This window comes from Solanum verrucosum, unplaced genomic scaffold (assembly GCF_900185275.1).
Source record: "Solanum verrucosum unplaced genomic scaffold, falcon-dt-bn FXZP01000085.1, whole genome shotgun sequence".
NCBI classification, from domain to species: Eukaryota; Viridiplantae; Streptophyta; class Magnoliopsida; order Solanales; family Solanaceae; genus Solanum; species Solanum verrucosum.
The window spans coordinates 741,816-761,624 of NW_026019839.1; the positions used below are offsets into that span (position 1 = coordinate 741,816).

Consider the following 19,809-nt stretch of genomic DNA (forward strand, 5'->3'; position numbering starts at 1 on the left):
GACATGTGTTTGAATAAATTTCAACTCTTAGTAAAACGTGTAATGAATTTATGAGCAAGAGCTCATGTCCTTTTTCTGAGCTTTGTGGAACTATTGGAAATGTGAAACTATTGTTAAAATAAATTGCACTTAAAAATTTAAACATTCCTTTAAACCAAGTGGGTGTTACTTATCTTGAAAACTAGTCCTCTCGCATGTGTGTTGTACGTGTATGTCAATTGTTTATCTAGATCAATATAACACCAATTATCCCATGACTACCACTAGTGCATTGACTTGAGCGATGTTCTATTCAACAATTAATGACTCAAACCATTTTAGTCGCCAGAGAAAAATATGTTCAGCCATCATCCCAGTAGGAAAAGCTCAGTGATCAAAAGATTATTATGAATCAAAATGTGCTATTTCATTTGAGACGACTCTTCTGTATCAAAAGAGTGGATGTTAAAGAAAGAAGTCAGAACTATTAAACTAAACCAAGAATGTTTTATCCAATTTGGAGTTTCATTTGCCATCACAATGTCGATGGTTATGAAACACAGATAAACAACAAGGGAAAAGAAGACCTTATTAAAAGTCCATGCCTAGAAATCATCTTATAGCAATATTTACGCTGCAGCTGAAGGAAAAACTGTCATAAGGCAGCGTAGTCTGGATGGATTCACTCGTATAATATTATAACAAGCAGGAATTATAAGCACAAACTCCTATTCATCATTAACTTATTTAAAATATCTGGCACTATGCATTCAAAAATACTACCAAGCAGGAATTAAAAGCACAAACTCCTAATCATCATTAACTTATTTAAAATATCTGGCCCTATGCCTTCAAAAATACTACTAACTATTTACACCAGATCTCTCTCTGCAACATGAATTGCACTGAGTGCTTCAATCACAGACAGTATAAGCAACAGAATCAAAATTGAAGGAAGACATAACAAGATCCATACTTTAACAAAAAAACTGATATTGCAAAACACTACATCTATCTGCTCCAGTACTGTGATAAAGAATTGGAAGAGGTTACTGCAAGTGAGGAAGAAGAGAATGGACTAGGAGTACTTTCTTGTACCAATCCATAAGATGAGAAAGCCGGTCTGGCCTCACTCACTTGGCTTGTTTTTGCAGTAATTACATATTATTATTTCCAATTTGGGAGATGCCCGAGGGAACCCCCTTAACTCCTCTGAGATTTTCAAGTATTGGCTTTCATCAACACTTTCATCTACTAAGAGGATAGTCTTCAGGAGTAGAGGTGCAGAGCGAAGTATAAACCTTACAAAGAGCAATTCGGATTTTAAGCCACGGAATGCTGCTATTTTCAATTTTTGAAGCTTGTTGAATTCTTGTGTACCATAGGCTGGTCCTTCGAAATGATTTACATCTTCTTCCATGCCACCTTTAATTTCCGAGCTCCACTATAGGTATTATAAAAGTAAAAATCAGTAACATTTACAGCTCTTTACACAGAATTAAGAAGAGTAATAACTCGTGAACTCAATAACTTACCACGTCCAATATAAGGTCCTTCACATTGGGAGTACTTGTTAGAATTTTTAGAATGGAAGATACTTGATCCTCATCATCAAAATCAATATATGAACGAACAAACTTCACGTTGTCGAGGCGTGTGGGGAGCCTCTCTACTTCAGTACCAGAAGCAAAAGACTAGAGTAAAACAGTCAACCACAAAAGAGTAACATTAAATATTACAAATATATGCAACAATCTTGGCTGTGGAATGCAAAAATATAGAAATTTTGCAGCTTACCTTGAGGTAGGAAGTGTCCATATGAATATTACTAACTTGAGGGCAACAACTAAGAAGATTGGTGAAGTTCATAACTTTACTTTGATGTTCTCTTGATGCAAATATAATTGTAGTCAGATTCCGACAGTCCAAAAAATTATCCAAGTTAAGGGTATTAGGGCCAATATTATAGAAATTCAAATACCAAAGTTTTGGAGCATATATTTTCAAGTGATAAAGACCCTGGCAAGACCGAAAATGAAGCTTCAGAAGGTTTGGCATCCACAAAATAGAAGTTTCATCATGGCGTACGAGGACTAGATTCAATTTAAGGAATTTGAGTTTGTGGAAACCCCTAAAGTTGCCTGGTAGCCTGCAAACGCATTTGGACAGGTACAACCTTTCGAGTTCTATAGCATACATGAAGGAAGGCAATCTATAAGGAACATTTTTTGTATTATGAAGGGTGAGATCCTTGACACCATTTTTTGACAAGAAAAGCATCCATTCACTGATAACTGAGTGCCGCAAAGAAGGCAGTGAAGAAATATTCAAAAAGAATGTCTTAATGGGTCCATAGTGCTGCGACAGAATTGTATTAATGATGTCTATTAATGTGTTTAACAGCATGCTCTGGCAAAACTGTGCAGAAAATACAAGTTCAGGGATTGAGGGCCAAACATGTCTCCACACAGTAGATAAAACGCTCATTCTTGCGGCTTCGTCAATAAGCAAATTCTGCTGAATCTGGTGTTTTACATTAATCGGAAGATCGCTAAGCCTATCAACTCTGTCCCCTTCAACTTTAAGTCTCTTAAGCATTGCCATTCTGTGTTCTGATAACAAAAAAAAAGTCAGAATAGTCTAGTTTCTTCAAAGTTTACCACAATAAGATTTAATATTTGTTGATTTTTTTTTACCACAATACGCATCCAGAATCTACTCTAACAAGGGAGATTTACCCACATTAAGCATTAAAAAAATGCATATTTTTGGATTTAATAAAAAAAATTACAGATTTTTGGGCAATTATTTCGATCTAATATCAGGATAAGAAAACGATAATTAACATAATCATATTATACCATGAGAGTTCACAGCGAAGTTAAGAGAAGAGAAAAACCTAGGATTAGATGAATGCTTGAGCAGTTGCGGTAGGAATTTAATTAGCATATTGATTCTAATTAGAGTTGTATATGAGCTGGTCCACCTTATTCGGGCTAATTTGGACTTTGACCAGGTTGGGCTTACCCATTTTTTTTTTGTGGATCAGAAAACAATCCGCCCAATTCATAAGTACGTGGGCTACGGGCTGTGCGGGCCAACCCACTTTTTAAAAAAAATATATTTTTTATAATTTTTAAATTAATTTATAATTCTAATTAGAGTTGTATATGTCAAGGGTGAGATCCTTTGACACCATTTGACAAGAAAAGCATTCATTCAATCACGGGTGGACGCATACATTCCAACAAATATCAGTTGTTAGTTCATTCTTCTGAGGATCAGATTGATCTGTGGCAGCCATCTCACTCAAATGTGGAATGTTTTGTACAAGCCAATAAGAATACAACCTCTTGATTGGGATAAAAATTCATCTCATTAACTCATTATCTGGTATGTCATATTCATCTAAGAACATTATTTCCACTTATCCCTTGAATCAAAGTTTCCTTTCTTGCTTTGTAATCCATTTTCTCAGTGAATGTTCCATTCAGGCTTGCATACAGAAGATGGAGGGGGACCTCAGCTAGTTGAAGGATCATCAGCAATAAGCCAAGTGTTTGAATAAATTTCAATTCTTAGTGATTCGTGTGAAACTAGTAATGCATTTATGAGCAAGAGCTAATGTCCTTTTTCTGAACTTTGTGGAACTATTGGAAATGTGAAACTATTGTTATCCATGTGTTGTCAAATAAATTGCACTTTACAATTTAAACATTCCTTTTAAACCAAGTGGGTGTTACTAATCTTGAAAACTAGTCCTCTTGCATGTGTGTTGTACGTGTATGTATGGGGACTTGTTTATCTAGATCAAGATGATATAACACAACAATTAGCCCATGATTAATCACCAATCAGACTAGTGCATTGACTTAAGTGATGTTCTATTCTAATGACTCAAACCATTTTAGTCGCCACAGAAAAATATGTTCAACCATCATCCCAGTAGGAAAAGCTCGGTGATCAAAAGTAGTTGTTTGTTCATTCTTTTGAGGATCAGATTGAGTTGTGGCAGCCATCTCGCACAAAAGTTCGTTCTTTGTTATTCAATGTAATTGATTCAGATAACTTATTACGGTCGTGTAATGTCTCCTACATCTTTGACAGCTTCAAACTTGTTAAGGTGTTGGATTTGGAATCTGTAAAGGCGCCGATCTTTGAACACAAATAGTTCACTGATGTAACCCGCTTTGGCAGCCAACAACCTTGTCGACTTCAGCCTTCCAACACTTAGCCAAATTTAGGACTGTTTTGGTGTTAACTCGAAAAATAGGCAGCAACGTTTTTGAGACTAACTCTTGGACATTTTAAGCAACATAAAACAGTAGATGACAATATAATTAAAGCCACGAAAATATAACATGAGACAAAGGCAACCAGCTTTACAGAAAACTTAATTTCCAACTTGTATTAATAAAGTGAATAAAAGAACACTCTCAAATCGTACCAACCTTGGTACTATAAGATCACCCTAGACCTTAACTTAGATTTGACACTCTAATTAGTATTCCCTAATACTTAGAACAATCAAACCCGAAATTACACCATAGGCAGCCTGCACATTTATAATACTATGTACAGCCAACTACCGACAAGTGGCGTAATTAGAATAAAACACTTGTTGGCCTTAGCCTGATCCTTTCCTATGTAGTTGACAACCCACAACTACTTGGTATATTCAAAATAATTCAAACAAGGCGCCAAAACGAAGCTCTACACGAAATGGGATAATGATGCACTTTTTAGTAACCGCCGGTCATGTGTTTGGTTTTGCTTGCCTTTTGGACGAGCTCTTCCCATGTTTAACACTGCCATACTTAGCCTTTTCAGCCTTGCATTGTTCCCACTCAATGCTGCCACACCAAGGACACAAATCTATGGCATTGCTTCATCCCGCGTTGGCATCAAAGCCATTTCATTGATGCCTTAGTCTTGTTGGTTGTTTGCCCTTGTTCTTTCTTTGAATATCAACGCTATGCCCACACAACATTGTTAAGCTTTCATCTTGTCAAGTCCTCACCAAGCTGCCTTGTCTTCAAGTCCTTGGTCCTCACTTGTTGCTTCGAAATCAGGCCATGGTGCCATTGCGCACACCTTAGCTTCGTCAACCGTCCGTCGTCAACTTACCCTTGCATGTTTGTTTCCTTGGCTTATGCAAGGGACAAGGTTAACATGCTTAATACCTTGTCCATGCTGCCATTTAATTGAGTGACTTAGATCAGGGGTCTAACAGAATCCTTCAACATTGGTGGTACTTTTCCTTGTGAAATACAATTTCTAATTCATTTGAAGTAGTACTTCAACATGTCTTTGAGGTGCCGTGCCTCGAGGCCGCTCCCGCCCTACCCCCGGCCTCGAGGCGAAGTTTCCCGAAGACCACCCGCCCTGCCCCTGGCCTCGAGGCCCCCCACCACGCTACCGACCTCGATGTATAGTGCCTCGAGGCCCCCCGCCCACCCCCGGCCTCGATGCATTGTGCCCCGCCCCCGCCCCTGAGCCTCGAGGCATCGCGCCCCGAGCCTCATCCAACCTTGAGGCCCGCCCCCAGCCTTAAGGCGCCATGCCCCGAGGCCCGCCCCTCGGCCTTAAGGCACCGTGCCCCGAGGCCCTCCTCTTATCCATAAGGCATCGTGACCCGAGGCTAGCCCCTCGGCCTTGAGGCGCCGCACCCTGACGCCCCCTGGCCTCGAGGCGGCGTGCCCCAAGGCCTCCTGCCCTCGGCTTCGAGGCGTTGTGCCCACGTAAATTTTCATTTAGTTAATCTAAGTGTTCAAAGTTAGAATTAATCAAAACAAAAATAACTAAATACAATCCAATAATCAAATGGGAGATAGAGAGAGAAAATGAGTTTGGGCCTTTCCACTTGGAATTGAGTTTTGTGTTCCAAGTCACCTTATAGAAATTCCTAATCAAAAGGAAGTTTTGACTCTATTAATTAATGGTCTACGAACTAGAAAATTGAGTTAGGAATTTTGTTGACTGAGAGGAAGGAATTAGGCATCCCTCGAATCCCGTGGTTCTATCACATTCGCTTTATGATTGACATAGTGAGTTTACCATTTTACCTATATTACTTATGAAATTGATGAATTAAAAATTTAAGATTTTCAAAAAGTTCTAGCTTTTTCAAAGTAATTAATTGAGAGTATAATAGGTAATTTTTTTTGTTCTATCTTGATTTGTCAACATGGACAAGTAAAAAAGAAAAATTGAACAAGTAATTAGGAACAAAACGAGTATATCAAATCACAACTCTCGATGAGTCAAATCTTGAAAATCGCATAATGGATATTATTTTTAATTTTCTCGTCTTTGATCTCAAAATAATCATTTTATTTTTACTTAAACTTTGTGCAGGTATTTTAAAAAACTACCATACTCATTTTGCAAATCTCGCAATTTTCGACTGATTATTTGACTAATGACTATAACTTCTGCTAATCATGGTATTTATTCTGTTTTTTCATCCAATGCCCGCACTATGTCAGAAAATCTTTGTTTTCGACCTCTCTTTGCAACGCAGTTTAAGGGCTAAAACTTTCTCTCGACACTTTCCTTTTATTTAAATCATTGATCTCATATATATAAGCGGGGGTCTGCATTCACTATAAAGCCTAAGCCCATCCATTTCTTTCAAGCTTGATCCTTCCTTTAGACTCGTTACTTTGTTCGACTGAATTCGTTGGTTCCGCATTGATTGTAATCCGATTTTAGAACCTTCTCTCATAGATTCCCTTCATCAAGTCATTGGCAACAATCAACTTAAACTAGAGAGAAACACAATTATACATTGAATTTACTGTACAAAATTGAGCATCAACGAAAGGAAGAACAAAGAGAAAACTCAGCAGAAACAAATTTGATTCAAAATGAAGATACTCCACAAGCGCCCTAAAAAGAAAAAGAACATATAAGAAAATTCGAGAGATGAAAAAGTGAAGGAACGAAAGAGGAGCAACACTAACATTAGCGCTAAAGATCGAAATAATCGCATCACAACAGTATCAATAAGAAAAGCTGCATCAAAAAAGAAACTTCATTGTGAAAATCTCAAAAAATTCAAAAAAAAATTACAATTAACATGGTGTGAGATTTTGATCAACTAGTAACAAAATCAAGTGGTTAGTTCGAGAAAAAATTCAAAAGGAGAGCGAAACTTATTAAAATGACGAATACAACAAATATATTTAAAACACATTGAAAAAGAAAACTATATCACTTAAATTTAGACAAAAGAGAAATGTCCATATAAACGTCTCTTGGATGAATTGTAGAATGATTAAAAAACCCTATATTACCAAAAAAAAAAGATATATATAAGAGTAGTAAATACATAACGTGCGGCAAAAACTTCAGGTTTCGGTAGAAACAATAAAGCAAAGATCAAATTTTGTTGAATTATACTTCAAAGAATGAAGCTTTCGATGAAACATTTGCTAACCAAAATGAAATCTGAAGCTTTTCATCGACGCCCAAAACGGAGGAGACTGAGAAAGCGTACTGAAATTTCAAGCAAAGATTCAATGGGGTGTTTGCCAGAAGAACTGATCGAAGCAATTCTTGTAAGGGTTCCAGTTAAATACCTCTTACAGTTCAAATGTGTTTCCAAATATTGGTTTAATTTGATTTCCAGCCCTGAATTTGTGAAAACCCATCTTAGTTTTTCTGCTAAGGATTACACCCACCATATATCTCTGTTACAATTGGATACATTAGAGACTAATATTAAATCTTGCTCTGTTAGCTCTTTATTTCATGACTCTGTTACTGGGGCACTTGATTTGGATTGTCCCATGAAAAATTCACGTTATGGTGTTCGTATTAAGGGTTCTGTTAATGGTTTGGTTTGTCTTGCCGATGGGTTTGGTGGGTTGGTGCTATGGAATCCATCAATTAGAAAGTTCAAGAAAGTATTCGGCTTTGTGCCTACACAGATGCGTGAATGCTGGTCCACTTGTGGTTTTGGATATGATGAGGTTCATGATGATTATAAGGTAGTGGGTATTTTTAGTAGCATGATTAAGGCCAATTTCGAGGCCGCGATATATAGTTTAAAGAGTGATTCTTGGAGAACACTTGAAGATTTTAAACCTGGGGTGAGTTACTGTGGTGAGGCTAAATTTATGAATCATAAGCTTCATTGGATTACATTTCGTAGACGTCGTATGCGCATCACGTCTATTGATTTGGTTGATGAGAAATGGGGAAAGTTGGAGCTGCCCAGCTACAACAAAGGACGAGATTTGAAGCTTGGAGTGTTGGGAATTCCTCTGTAATAATGATGAGAGAACGCACTCTGATGTGTGGGTAATGAAGGAATATGGAGTTAAAGCGTCTTGGACAAAACTGTATACCATCAGGTATCCTGAGAACTATGAGCTTTCTCCGCCCCTTTTCACGTATAATAAAGGTGAAATTCTGCTCGCTTTTAAATCAACTTTAGCGATATACGATCCAAAGAATGACTCTATCACATATCCAAAGGTTCTTAATGTTGAGGTTACTGGTGTTTACAACAGAAATAAGGCGGAACTCTGCATCGAAAGCTTAGTTTGTCCGGATTTACCAAACGAAGATTGAAAGATGTCAGAACTCAGGTGAATGCCTGTTGTAATAGTTAACAGCTTGTACGTATTCTTTCGCTGCATTTTCACGTGTTTTAAAATTCTGCTTATTTTGTCAAATATTGAACAAGATGTTGCCTATTCAAGGACCACTTTTACATCATATCTACTTAGATATCTTGGTTGTCCATTTTTATTTTGCCAACACCTAAGGAACAACAACGTTTTGCAAGAACATTTTTGTATCTCGTGTTCGGTGGCTTCTGCGCTTCTAAGTAAGTGACATTGGACGTTCTTTTAGTCTTCTAAGCAGTGTTTTAGGGGTACATGTTGTGTTACTAGACTAAGTAAGAGCAAAGAGCACCAAGGCACAAGTGAATATGCCAATAATTATTCGCATAGTCCTTTGGCAGAATCAAAGCCTAAACATGATTAATGATCGTTTTTTAGTGACACTTATTAAGGAGATAGATGAATTACGGAGATCATTCAATAACAGTTAATTAGCTTCTTTTCTCTTTCTTTTTATTCTTTTTTACCTAGGAAGAAAATGTTGACTCTAAACAACAATTCCGTAGACCAGATATGGAAAAAGATGAATACTTTAGACCTGATATTGGCTTCAATCAAACAACAATGTTTCTGATCAGTCTGTTGTATAAAACTTTACAAAAATATATATATTGGAAAAATGTCTTTCTTAACTTTTTTCCTGTATAGTAGACTAAATTTAGAATGTTGCTCAAAATGTTCAAAATAAATACACCAGATATTCCTACTTAAATTGATTTATTAATTCTAATCTTGGAATGTTACTCAAATATTCAAAATAAATACTTCATGTATTCCTCCAATATTTATATGACTTCTACTCAACTGGTTATCCCCCAAGGTGTTAAACACTTTAAGTCATCCAGATTGAAATTAGGAGCTAAGAAGCATTGCAGAAGATGGAGCAGTTCTATCCTAGCAGTAAGACTTAAACATAACCCGCAACCCGCCCTGCCACGCATCATTTTAATAAAATTACCTCAACCTGCTCCACAGCGCGGAACTTTAAACCTGCCCTGCCCCACCCCATTTTGAAGTTAACAAAAATTGTCCTACTTTAGTAATAAATACTCATTTTTCAAAAGCTTGAATCATTTCGGGTTGAGCATAGGCCTTAGTTGTGCGGACTCTTCACTTTGATGCCGCATCCATGTCGAATATACACTACTTTTGGCGAATCCGACACGCACTCATTGACATTTTTGAAGAGTCCAAGCAACTTAGGCATAGGCACAGTTGGAAGTGTTGATTTGCTGTGTCCAAGACACTCTCACTACAACAAAACCAACTTTTAGCGGCAATAAATATTGACATTAATAAAGAGTGCTAAAGTCTTTGCCGGCATTAGTTAAGTGTCATTAGAACCAATGTCGTTAAAGGCTTTAGGGACATATACAAAGAGTGCTGATTGCCGCTAAAAATACATATTTAGCAGCAATTAAGAACTAATTGCCGCTAATGATCATTTTTGATGTAGTGTCTAAAGCTAACTTCTTTCTTTTCACTTTATCTTTTTCCTCTTTAAAAATAGAAGATCAATTTCTTTTTCTTTCTCAACCTATACGCTAGTGATTTAAATTTTTCAATTTCTGTAACCTTGGTTGCTTCCATTTATTCAACTGCCTATAAAACATTGTTCACTTCTATATGTCGGCAGCTACGTTATCTCTTCCCTCTCAATTTTAAATTCTAATCTTTTTAATCTTTCTCTCAAATTAAATCTCAATTTGATGTAAACCAAAAGCACACAACTCGCAAGCAAACTGTAGATTTACATAGAAATTTTTCTTCGTTATGTCTCCATAAGAAATGAACATTTTACCTGAAAAATAGGTTGATGCGGGCTTTGAAACCAACCTATAGGGGCTTAAACTAGTATTTAGCTCTTAAATTTTGCCTCGTCAATAAGAACAACAACTTATACCTGTTGTTATTCATATTCTACACCATACTAGTACCCTTTGTTTCCCATTCAACTACATCTTCTCTGGTAGGCTCAAAGAATTCTTATGTATCATTTTATCTATATTGGGTGCCTCTGAAATGATCAATAGGTTAAGTTGCCTATTTTTACAACGGTGATTGAGGCCAAATAGTTCATCACATCTGAAACATAACATTAGCTCTCTTTTTCGTGCAAATTTTGAATCATACAACTTTTTGAATTATCCCTCGGATTTTGCTACTGAAGTTGTGTTGAAGCTAGTCGACTTTGCTTTCTTCTGCGATGGTGAATCAGTGTTATGCCTTCTGCTCTAGTTCTTGAGTCACATGTTTCAAACTAAGTTGCTCGGACTCGGATGAGGATGTCTGATACTGGTGCAAATCTAAAGGTCTGATCCTTCACAATCTAATTTTTAAGATTATGGGATATGGATCCATGTATGGATACGGGTGTGGAGATTCGCCTAAAAATAATTAAAATATCTAAAAATAGAGTTATACAACTCATATTATGAGATATTATGTGGGGAAAAGGAGTGACATAGAAATTTCTATATAAAAGGTATTCTATTTCCGTCAATTTCACCTTAGCTTTTGTATTGATTATAGGAATCATTAAAATTGTCTAGACTTTCTCCATCGATTTTGGTCAAAGTACCCAAAATCCGTTGACCAAATTGGACACGGATCCCACATCCACATCCATGTTGTGTCGACACGGGTGTGGCACCAAAAGTGAATTAATAGTCAACACCATAAGAAGAACAACTTATACCTGCTGAAGGAGCACAACTGAATTAATATTCAACACCATCATAGTACCCTCAGTTTCCCCATCAACGTCTTCTCCGGTAGGCTCAAAGAATTCTTCTATATCATTTTCCTTTGTGTTGGGTTCCTCTAAAATGATCAATAGGTTAAGTTGCCTATTTTTACAACGGTGATTGAGGCCAAATATTTCATCACATCTGAAACATAACATTGACTCTCTTTTTCGTGCAAATTTTGAATCATACAACCTTTTGAATTGTCCCTCGGATTTTGCTATTGAAGTTGTGTTGAAGCTAGTCGACTTTGTTGTCGTCTGCGATGGTGAATCAGTGTTACGCCTTCTGCTCTAGTTCTTGAGTCACATGTTTCAAGCTAAGTTGCTTGGACTTGGGTGCTGGTGTCCAATCCGGGTACAGATCTAAAGGGCTGATCCTTCATGATCTAATTTTCAAGATTTGGGGATATGGATCCATGTATGGATACGGGTGCGGGGATTCGCCTAAAAATAATTAAAATATCTAAAAATAGAGTTATAAAACCCATATTATGAGATATTATGTGGAAAACATGAGGAGAATCCTGGAAGCATATTATAGGAAAAGGAATGACATAGAAATTTCTATATAAAAGGTATTCCATTTCCTTCAATTTCACCTTAGCTTTTGTATTGATTATAGGAATCATTAAAATTGTCCAGACTTTCTCCATCGATTTTTGTCAAAGTACCCAAAATCCGTTGACCAAATGATCTCACACCCACACCCATGTCGTGTCGACACGGGTGTGGCACCAAAAGTGAAGAGTCCGAGCAACTTAGGTTTCAAGTATGTTTGCGACTCGAGAATAATTGGGTCTGAAGCCAACTGATTTATTGCTTGAACTTCCTCTACTTGGTTCAAATTTAAAACCCTGAACTTGCTGCAAAACAGAATTTTGATCCTTCCCCTTTTAGCCATCTCCATTATCTCCCTCAATGTTTCATCCCATTCAAAAACACTCCAGATAACTTTCCATCAGACACCTCCTTCCTCCTTCATAGATGCCGACACCTTTCCAAATTCTTCATGACATGTGGTAACCTGCCAATGATTATTTTTAATGATCATTTTTAGTGACACTTAGCTTGTTGAGGAGATAGATGAATTACAGAGATCTTTGATTAACAGTTAATTAACTTCTGATATATAAAGTTTGGATGATTTTCCTTGTTGCTCATAGCTTTCTTTTTTTTGTTTAGTTAATCAAAAGGCGGAATCTTCTTTCACTTAAGTTATGTCTTAGCTCATAAATTTTGTGTTTGTCAGTAAGAACAACTTATACTCACATATTCTTGATGATTGCAGGTTGTTGTAGAATCATACATATGTTCAGGAGAACATATATACTTACTAGCTGATGCTTTAGCAACTACTTAGGAGAAGCAGATGCAAGCTTTTTCTTCAATAGCCAGCCAAATGACTACAGGATCATCGGTCTACTCTACCTCAATTCACCATTTCGAACCTTATACAAAAGCTTTTTTCCGTACTAGGAAGTAAGATTATATCATTGCAGGTTGTAAAAACTCTATGATGCTACTTAATTTTGTTGAAGGATGCAAGAAACACTCATGAATTGAACAACAGAAAATTAAACTTGTTAGTTGGAATGTAATCATACTAGTTTATGCTCTTGTTTTTTGTTTTTGTTTTTAAGATTCTGCTTGCTGTACACAATTAGATGTTTGATAACTTGTTCTACAATATCTACAGTTCATGATGTACGTCTCAAGTAAATTACATGTTATTGTAGTTAAAAGTCAACAAATTTGAACATGTACTCATCTACCGACTAACTTTTTAATCTAATTTTTGACCTCTATACTTTTCTATCTAAGGTCATCTCCTCAGTCACATCAAATGGTCTACCGACTAACCTTTTACTCCTAATCTTCGATCTCTATACCTTTTTTCTAAGGTCATGTCCTCAGTAACATCTACTGACTAACCTTCTACTCTAATACTTAATTCATTCTGTTTTTCATGTCCAACGAAACTAAGAAGTGCAAAATACGATAATAATTACATAAGCTTAGCTGCAATTGAGATACACAAGTGCAGTCTCATGGCTGCTCTCTACTGCGTTTTTGCTAAAACAAGAGACTAAACAAAAAAAGTATAATATTTGATGACCGATCTGCAGCAGCCAGCAGTGCATCAGGATGCCGGGATTTCATCTTCCTTTGTCGCACAATCTGCAGCATCGTCCTCCATGCCAGTGGCTGCAGTGAAGCAACAAGATGAGGTTGAGCAAAAAATGAGTATTAAATATGCTATCTAGCTATACTGTAGTATGATAACCAAAATGGAACCTTGTACTATAATGTGATATTGTTCAAAATAAGAAACAGAGAACAACAAAAGCTATCAACTACACATTCTGGTCATTATATTGCTCAACTTCTCCCATTCATAAGCCAAACATAGTTCAACAACTCTTCTACTTCCCAGAACAAGAGCAATTAGGATCCAACATTAGAGCAAAACGTGACATTGGAGAAAGTAAAATACACCTATATTATCATTAAAAACTAATCAATCATAGGTAAAGGGACCCTTTATAGAGACACAAGAAACTAATTTGCCAAAACAAAAGTCGTTCAGACAGTTAGAGACAGATTCAGAATTTACCTATCAATGCGGGCCAAGTTTAGCAAGATACAGTTGAAGTTCCACTGCAACTTATACAATATGGGTAAAATGGGCCGATTTCATAAATATGGGCTGAAATTGCCACCCCTAGTGAGGTTTGTCGAAATTTTGCTTGATTATGTACGGGATCGCTCCCTTGTATTTTCCACAAGCCTTCTTCATATTAACTGCAAAGCGGTGCATTGAGCATGAGAGTATGAAGGATTTCTTCACCCATGTTGAGGATGTAGCTTATACTGCACGACAACTATATTTCCTAGCGGTGGCCAACTATATGGAGGAAGACAAAGAAGAGGAACGTACGTGTGTGTTAACAGATGAGTTTTGTAAATTGCTGGAAAGGATAAATCATTTTAGTCTTGATTTGAGGCAGATTTATAAGAGCCTCTTGTTAGCATAAAAGTCATCAAGATCAGAGACTACCATGAAATCTGGATGTATGCTTGATTTTGTTAATACTCTATGCGAGGATCTGAACGTGCATCCAGGCCATGGTCAAATTTGGTGGCTCGAAAAAGGACTTCAGAACCTTTCTAAAGTTCTACAGGACATAAAATTTACACGCTCTCCACTCAAAAATATCAGTTTTCTTCAATCTCTGGCCATTGATGCAATAGTTTTTATCTACTCCTTTGATAAGGATATTCTTTTCCTTTTGCACCAGAAGTTTAATCATTTCTATGCAGAAGGCGAGCTGATTGAGCTACTAAACCATGTCAGTGATGCCACCAGAATTGTTCCTCTGAAAGATCTGATTGACTATGCTCGGGGAGAACTGATATTTTTGGAGCAGTGTGTTGGGATTTATGTAGTTTTGATGATTGACAAAGAATTTTATCAACAAGCCTCCGTTATTCAATGGCAGCATTACTCATGGTGGAAAGCAATGATGGAAACTTTTATTTAGGCTGAGGATTATGAACTTTGGAACATAGTTATTGTCACGACCCGGGAGCACCCCCTAGTCGTAACCGGCGTACTCGACCTCGAAGAGGTCTAATACAAGCCTCTTAGCATTCATTCATCGCATAGACACTAAATCCATAAGGAATTAAAAACTTTCTTTACCAAGAAAACATTTCATAAAAAAAAATAGCAAGCGAAAGACTTTCTAGACTTAATACATGATGTCTCAAAACCATCTAATACTTTAGAGTACAAAATTCGGGACTAATCCCATACACAACTTAAACAATACCAAAAAGACATAAAAGAACATATTGGGTATTGTCCTCGAATCTATGAGGTCTCATCAAGTCTTCATCTTTAAAACTTAGAAACCTATCAAATAGCCATGACATGTCATCATCTCCAAATCCCTACACTTTAGTCCAAAAAGGGAAAGAAAGGGGTTAGCACAATTAAGTACCAAGTATGGAGACCATGCAAAAACATGCCAAAAAGGACATTTTCAAGGAAGTAAATGCTTTCATATCATTTTATAAAACCTTTCCTTTACAAGTATAAGAGACATAATACAAGTCAACATTAACATATAACACACGAGTGTAGAAAGAACTAACCGAAGCAATCTATAAGCTAACTACACCTAACTGGACCCCCATAAGCCCAAAAGGTACACTCGTGCGCAAGTTAAATAAAAACCCGAACGGACCCCCATAAGCTCGACGAGTACACAAAATAACTATAACTAAAGAGAATTGCATATGGGAACCCAAGAAAGGAGAAAACGAATCAGAACCTCAACCCCAATTAGTAAAATCTGACAGTACGGAGGCCGGACCTCGAACCGGATGCTCACTAGAAGTACCCAAGTAACCAATCACAAGTATCAAGTATCTGAAGCCGGAACTCTAACCGGATGCTCTATATAAGTATCTGGGAAATAGAGGTCGGAACTCTAATCGGATGCTCTATATAATTATCTGGGCAATAGAGGCCGGAACTTTAACCGGACGCTCTATATAAATATCTGGGCAATAGAGGTCGGAACTCTATTGCCCAAATAATTATATAGAGCATCCGGTGAGAGTTCCGACCTCTATTTCCCAGATACTTATATAGAGCATCCGGTTAGAGTTCCAGCCTCAGATACTTGATACTTGTGATTGGTTACTTGGGTACTTCTGGTGAGCATCCGGTTCGAGGTCCGACCTCCGTACTGTCAGATTTTACTAATTGGGGTTGAGGTTCTGATTCGTGTTCTCCGTTCTTGGGTTCCCATATGCAATTCTCTTTAGTTATAGTTATTCTGTGTACTCGTCGAGCTTATGGGGGTCCGTTCGGGTTCTTATTTAACTTGCGCACGAGTGTACCTTTTAGGCTTATGGGGTCCAGTTAGGTGTAGTTAGCTTATAGATTGCTTCGGTTAGTTCTTTCTACACTCGTGTGTTATATGTTAATGTTGACTTGTATTATGTCTCTTATACTTGTAAAGGAAAGGTTTTATAAAATGATATGAAAGCATTTACTTCCTTGAAAATGTCCTTTTTGGCATGTTTTTGCATAGTCTCCATACTTAGTACTTAATTGTGCTAACCCCTTTCTTTCCCTTTTTGGACTAAAGTGTAGGGATTTGGAGATGATGACATGTCATGGCTATTTGATAGGTTTTTAAGTTTTGAAGATGAAGACTTGATGAGACCTCATAGATTCGAGGACAATACCCAATATGTTCTTTTATGTCTTTTTAGTATTGTTTAAGTTATGTATTGGATTAGTCCCGAATTTGTACTCTAAAGTATTAGATGGTTTTGAGACATCATGTATAAAGTCTAGAAAGTCTTCCGCTTGCTATTATTTTTTATGACATGTTTTCTTGGTAAAGAAAGTTTTTAATTCCTTATGGTTTTAGTGTCTATGCGATGAATGAATGCTAAGAGGCCTGTATTAGACCTCTTCGAGGTCGAGTACGCCGGTTACGACTAGGGGGTGCTCCCGGGTCGTGACAAACTTGGTATCAGAGCATAAGTTTCCGGGATGGTCTTAGGTTGTCTCAAAACCACATCTAGTAGAGTCTTGTTCATAATGTGAAGCGCGCCACATTATGAATAGGAGGCTATTGGGTGCTAAGAAAGTTTCACTTCTTCATTCTTTTAGTTGTGCCATGTAGTTTCTCTCTATAATGTCTTCCCTTGTTCCGTATGTGATGGTCATTTGGGTTTAACCTTTGAGGAAGTTTTAATGTTGCAAGGGTTGAGGGAGAGAGAATGTTGGTTGTGATGCCAACTATGACTTGGTGACTTAGTAGGTGTGAGGTAAAAGATTGTGGTGATGACTTTAGTATGAATGGGATTTCTTTGTTTATGCGTGTTGTTGGTAGTATCCGGCTTAGTCATGAGGAAGTTTTGTGATGTGTTGAAGGAATTTGTGAAATGTGTGGTGATTTAGAAATGCTAGGTGTATAAAAGCCTAGTGTTGTTTTGATCCGACCTTATGATGGAAGGAGGTGAATTTGAAAGAACTCATAAGAGTTTCTCCTAAGTGGGGGAAATATGTGGTTAGATGATAAGGTCTTTAAGTGTGGTTGATGTTTATGAGTTAGGCTTGAAGGATGTTTTCATTACAAGAGGTTTAGTGAATTAAAGAGTTGGGTAAGAATGGTTTTGGTAAGATTGATGGTATGTTGAGTAGTGAAGGTGTTGAGAAGTGTTGATATCCTTACCTACTTCTATATGTGCTTACTCAAGCCTAAAATAAAGAGTTCCTAGAAGCTTGGGTTATGTTTTGGAGTCTTATGTGAAAAAGAGTTTTCCATGGTTTCCTTATGTCATGCATGTTTTAAATGAATTCTTGTTAAATGAGAAAATGAGTTTTCATAAATTTATGTTCTTCATGTTGATGTGCATCTATAATGATTTGCCTAAATGTTGCATGAGTTGACTTATGAGCATGTTTAAAAGTGTTTTGATGATGTTGCCTAAAGTGCTTCTATGAGAAAGCTGCATAATGTGCATTTAGCATAAGTTGTCTATTTGCTTTATGAGGTGATAATGTGAGCATGCGTACTTGAGTTTTGGAGAAGGTTGCATGATGTGCTTTAATGAGAAAATTGCATATTGTGTCCTTTGATGTTATGATGAGCATGAGATGATTTGGAGAAGAAAGTACCTCCAATGAAATGAAATGAGAAATGAGAAAAGGTAAAGATGATGCATAAGGAGTTAGTAGATGTTGTGCGTACTTTCTTTAATTGCATGAAGTTGTGTGGGACTTTCTATATGGAGTTGATGTTTCCTCCTATATTTATGCATTTGTAATGATGTTGTATGCATGTTGATGGGTTGCTTACTTGAGTCATTACCCCTTATGTGTTTAAAGTGTCATTCGAGGACGAATGTTCCCAAGTGGGGGATAATGTAACGACCCTAAAAACTAACTAGTGAAACTAAAGCCTCACATGTGAGTTTGGAGTTGAGAACTTGATGAAATGATGAGAAATGAATGTGACGTCCGGAAACTAGTCATTTGAACTAGTGAGTTGTAAGGGTCAACTTTAAATGGTCATATCTTTTAGCTCAAAATGAATTAGGTGGACATTTACCTATCCAATTAAAGGTCTTTGAGTCCTCTTTCCAACGCCATCGAGTTTTCCCAATTTCGACCTTGGAGTAAAAAGTTATGCCCGAAATAGTGAAGCACTGTCCAAAAGGACGAGTTTAGACGGGTTTAGTGAACACTTTTAAGTTTAACTTTGTGGGTCCTTAATTCTTTTCCTAAGTTGAGTTCCTATTATTCTTTGCCTTTCCTAGCAATTATAAAGCCCCTTTTTTACCAAAATTATTTCATTTAAGTCACTCCAATTAGAATAAAGAAAGAAACCCACCTCCTTTCAAATATCTTTCTCTACAATCCTCCATTGAAGAAGGTCAAGAACTAGAAGCTAGGGTTTGACGATTTTAAGGTGGTTCTTTCTCAAATTGCTTGGGGATTCTTAGTTAAGGTATGGGGACTCTTTATCTTTGATTCCTTTTTCAATCAAAGAGCTAATTCAAAGTATTTTCAAAGTTCTTCAAAAATCCTAAAGTCCTAATTTTGATTCTAGCATGAGTTCTTGCATTAAAAAAAAGGTTTAAATGATGATTTATATTGTTATTAATGATTATTAATGGTTTTTAGAAAGAAATCCCCATGAACCATGTTTTCTCAAATTCTCTAAATTTCACCATAAAGTGGGTGTATTGATTTTGAGTAGATGGTTATAAAAATTGTGTTTAGTATGGTATGAGTTGTTCATATATGGTATTATATATGTGAATTGTTAAGAATTTTTATTGAATTGAAGGATGTGGGATGTTGGCCTTGAATGGGCAAAAATTGTGAATTTGTCTTCATGTTGATTATGGGTTTATGCTTAGCTTAAATGGTATAGTTGAATACCATGATTACCTATGCTTTCTATTGTGAATTGTTTGATCATGAGAATGGTGAAGGTGGCTTGGAAAGAATGGTAAGTTGACCTACTTTATGAATAATGTTGAATTAGTATGGAATTGAGTAATGTTGGTTATGGCTTTGGAGAATGGTAAGATGGCTTAATCTCTTAGTATTGATATAATTGTTATTGATTGGTTTGATCCACCTTTGGTGGATGTGGTTATTTGTTGTATTATTGTGAATAGAGGCCATGAAGGACATTATATGAATGTTATTATATTGTTGTATTATTATACACATATGAGGCTATATGTAAAGTCCTATATGAAGCTATATGTAAAGTTTTATGTGAAGGTATATGTGAAGGTATGATGTGAATGAGTTTTATGTGAAGCTATATGTGAAGGTATGATGTGAATGAGTTTTATGTGATCTTGTGATGATCCTATATAAAGTGGATAGCATTGTGAGCT

The 19,809-nt window shown here is 36.7% G+C and overlaps 2 protein-coding genes across 3 annotated transcripts; one reads left to right on the forward strand and one right to left on the reverse strand.

Annotated features, from left to right (window-relative positions):
• Positions 1–850: 850 nt before the first annotated feature.
• Positions 851–5,064, reverse strand: LOC125814113 (F-box/FBD/LRR-repeat protein At1g13570-like). Its single transcript, XM_049493567.1, has 6 exons — positions 5,000–5,064; positions 4,758–4,832; positions 1,777–2,584; positions 1,515–1,673; positions 1,117–1,423; positions 851–1,005 (listed from the first exon to the last, which is right to left on the reverse strand). The coding sequence occupies exons 1-6, from the start codon at positions 5,062–5,064 to the stop codon at positions 851–853; spliced, it is 1,569 nt and encodes a 522-aa protein (XP_049349524.1).
• Positions 5,065–7,465: 2,401 nt separating this feature from the next.
• Positions 7,466–12,957, forward strand: LOC125815864 (F-box/kelch-repeat protein At3g23880-like). 2 transcript variants are annotated; one of them, XM_049495430.1, is made up of 2 exons: positions 7,466–8,606; positions 12,653–12,957. In XM_049495430.1, exon 1 carries the CDS (start codon positions 7,503–7,505, stop codon positions 8,253–8,255), a length of 753 nt encoding a protein of 250 aa, XP_049351387.1. In that variant the 5' UTR covers positions 7,466–7,502; the 3' UTR covers positions 8,256–8,606; positions 12,653–12,957. The 2 variants fall into 2 exon arrangements, with proteins under 2 accessions (XP_049351387.1, XP_049351395.1); XM_049495438.1 differs by having other exon boundaries at positions 7,466–8,576; positions 12,653–12,824.
• The last annotated feature ends 6,852 nt before the right edge of the window (positions 12,958–19,809 follow it).

What these genes read in the sequence shown, in the direction of transcription:
- LOC125814113 (XM_049493567.1), bottom strand. Translation starts at nt 5,064, where the DNA reads ATGGCACCATGGCCTGATTTCGAAGCAACAAGTGAGGACCAAGGACTT. An exon ending in TGGACACTTCCTACCTCAAG is followed by an intron (nt 1,674 to 1,776) that starts GTAAGCTGCAAA and finishes GTTTTACTCTAG; the next exon opens with TCTTTTGCTTCTGGTACTGA. An exon ending in TTACTGCAAAAACAAGCCAA is followed by an intron (nt 1,006 to 1,116) that starts GTGAGTGAGGCC and finishes TCTTTATCACAG; the next exon opens with TACTGGAGCAGATAGATGTA.
- LOC125815864 (XM_049495430.1), top strand. Translation starts at nt 7,503, where the DNA reads ATGGGGTGTTTGCCAGAAGAACTGATCGAAGCAATTCTTGTAAGGGTT.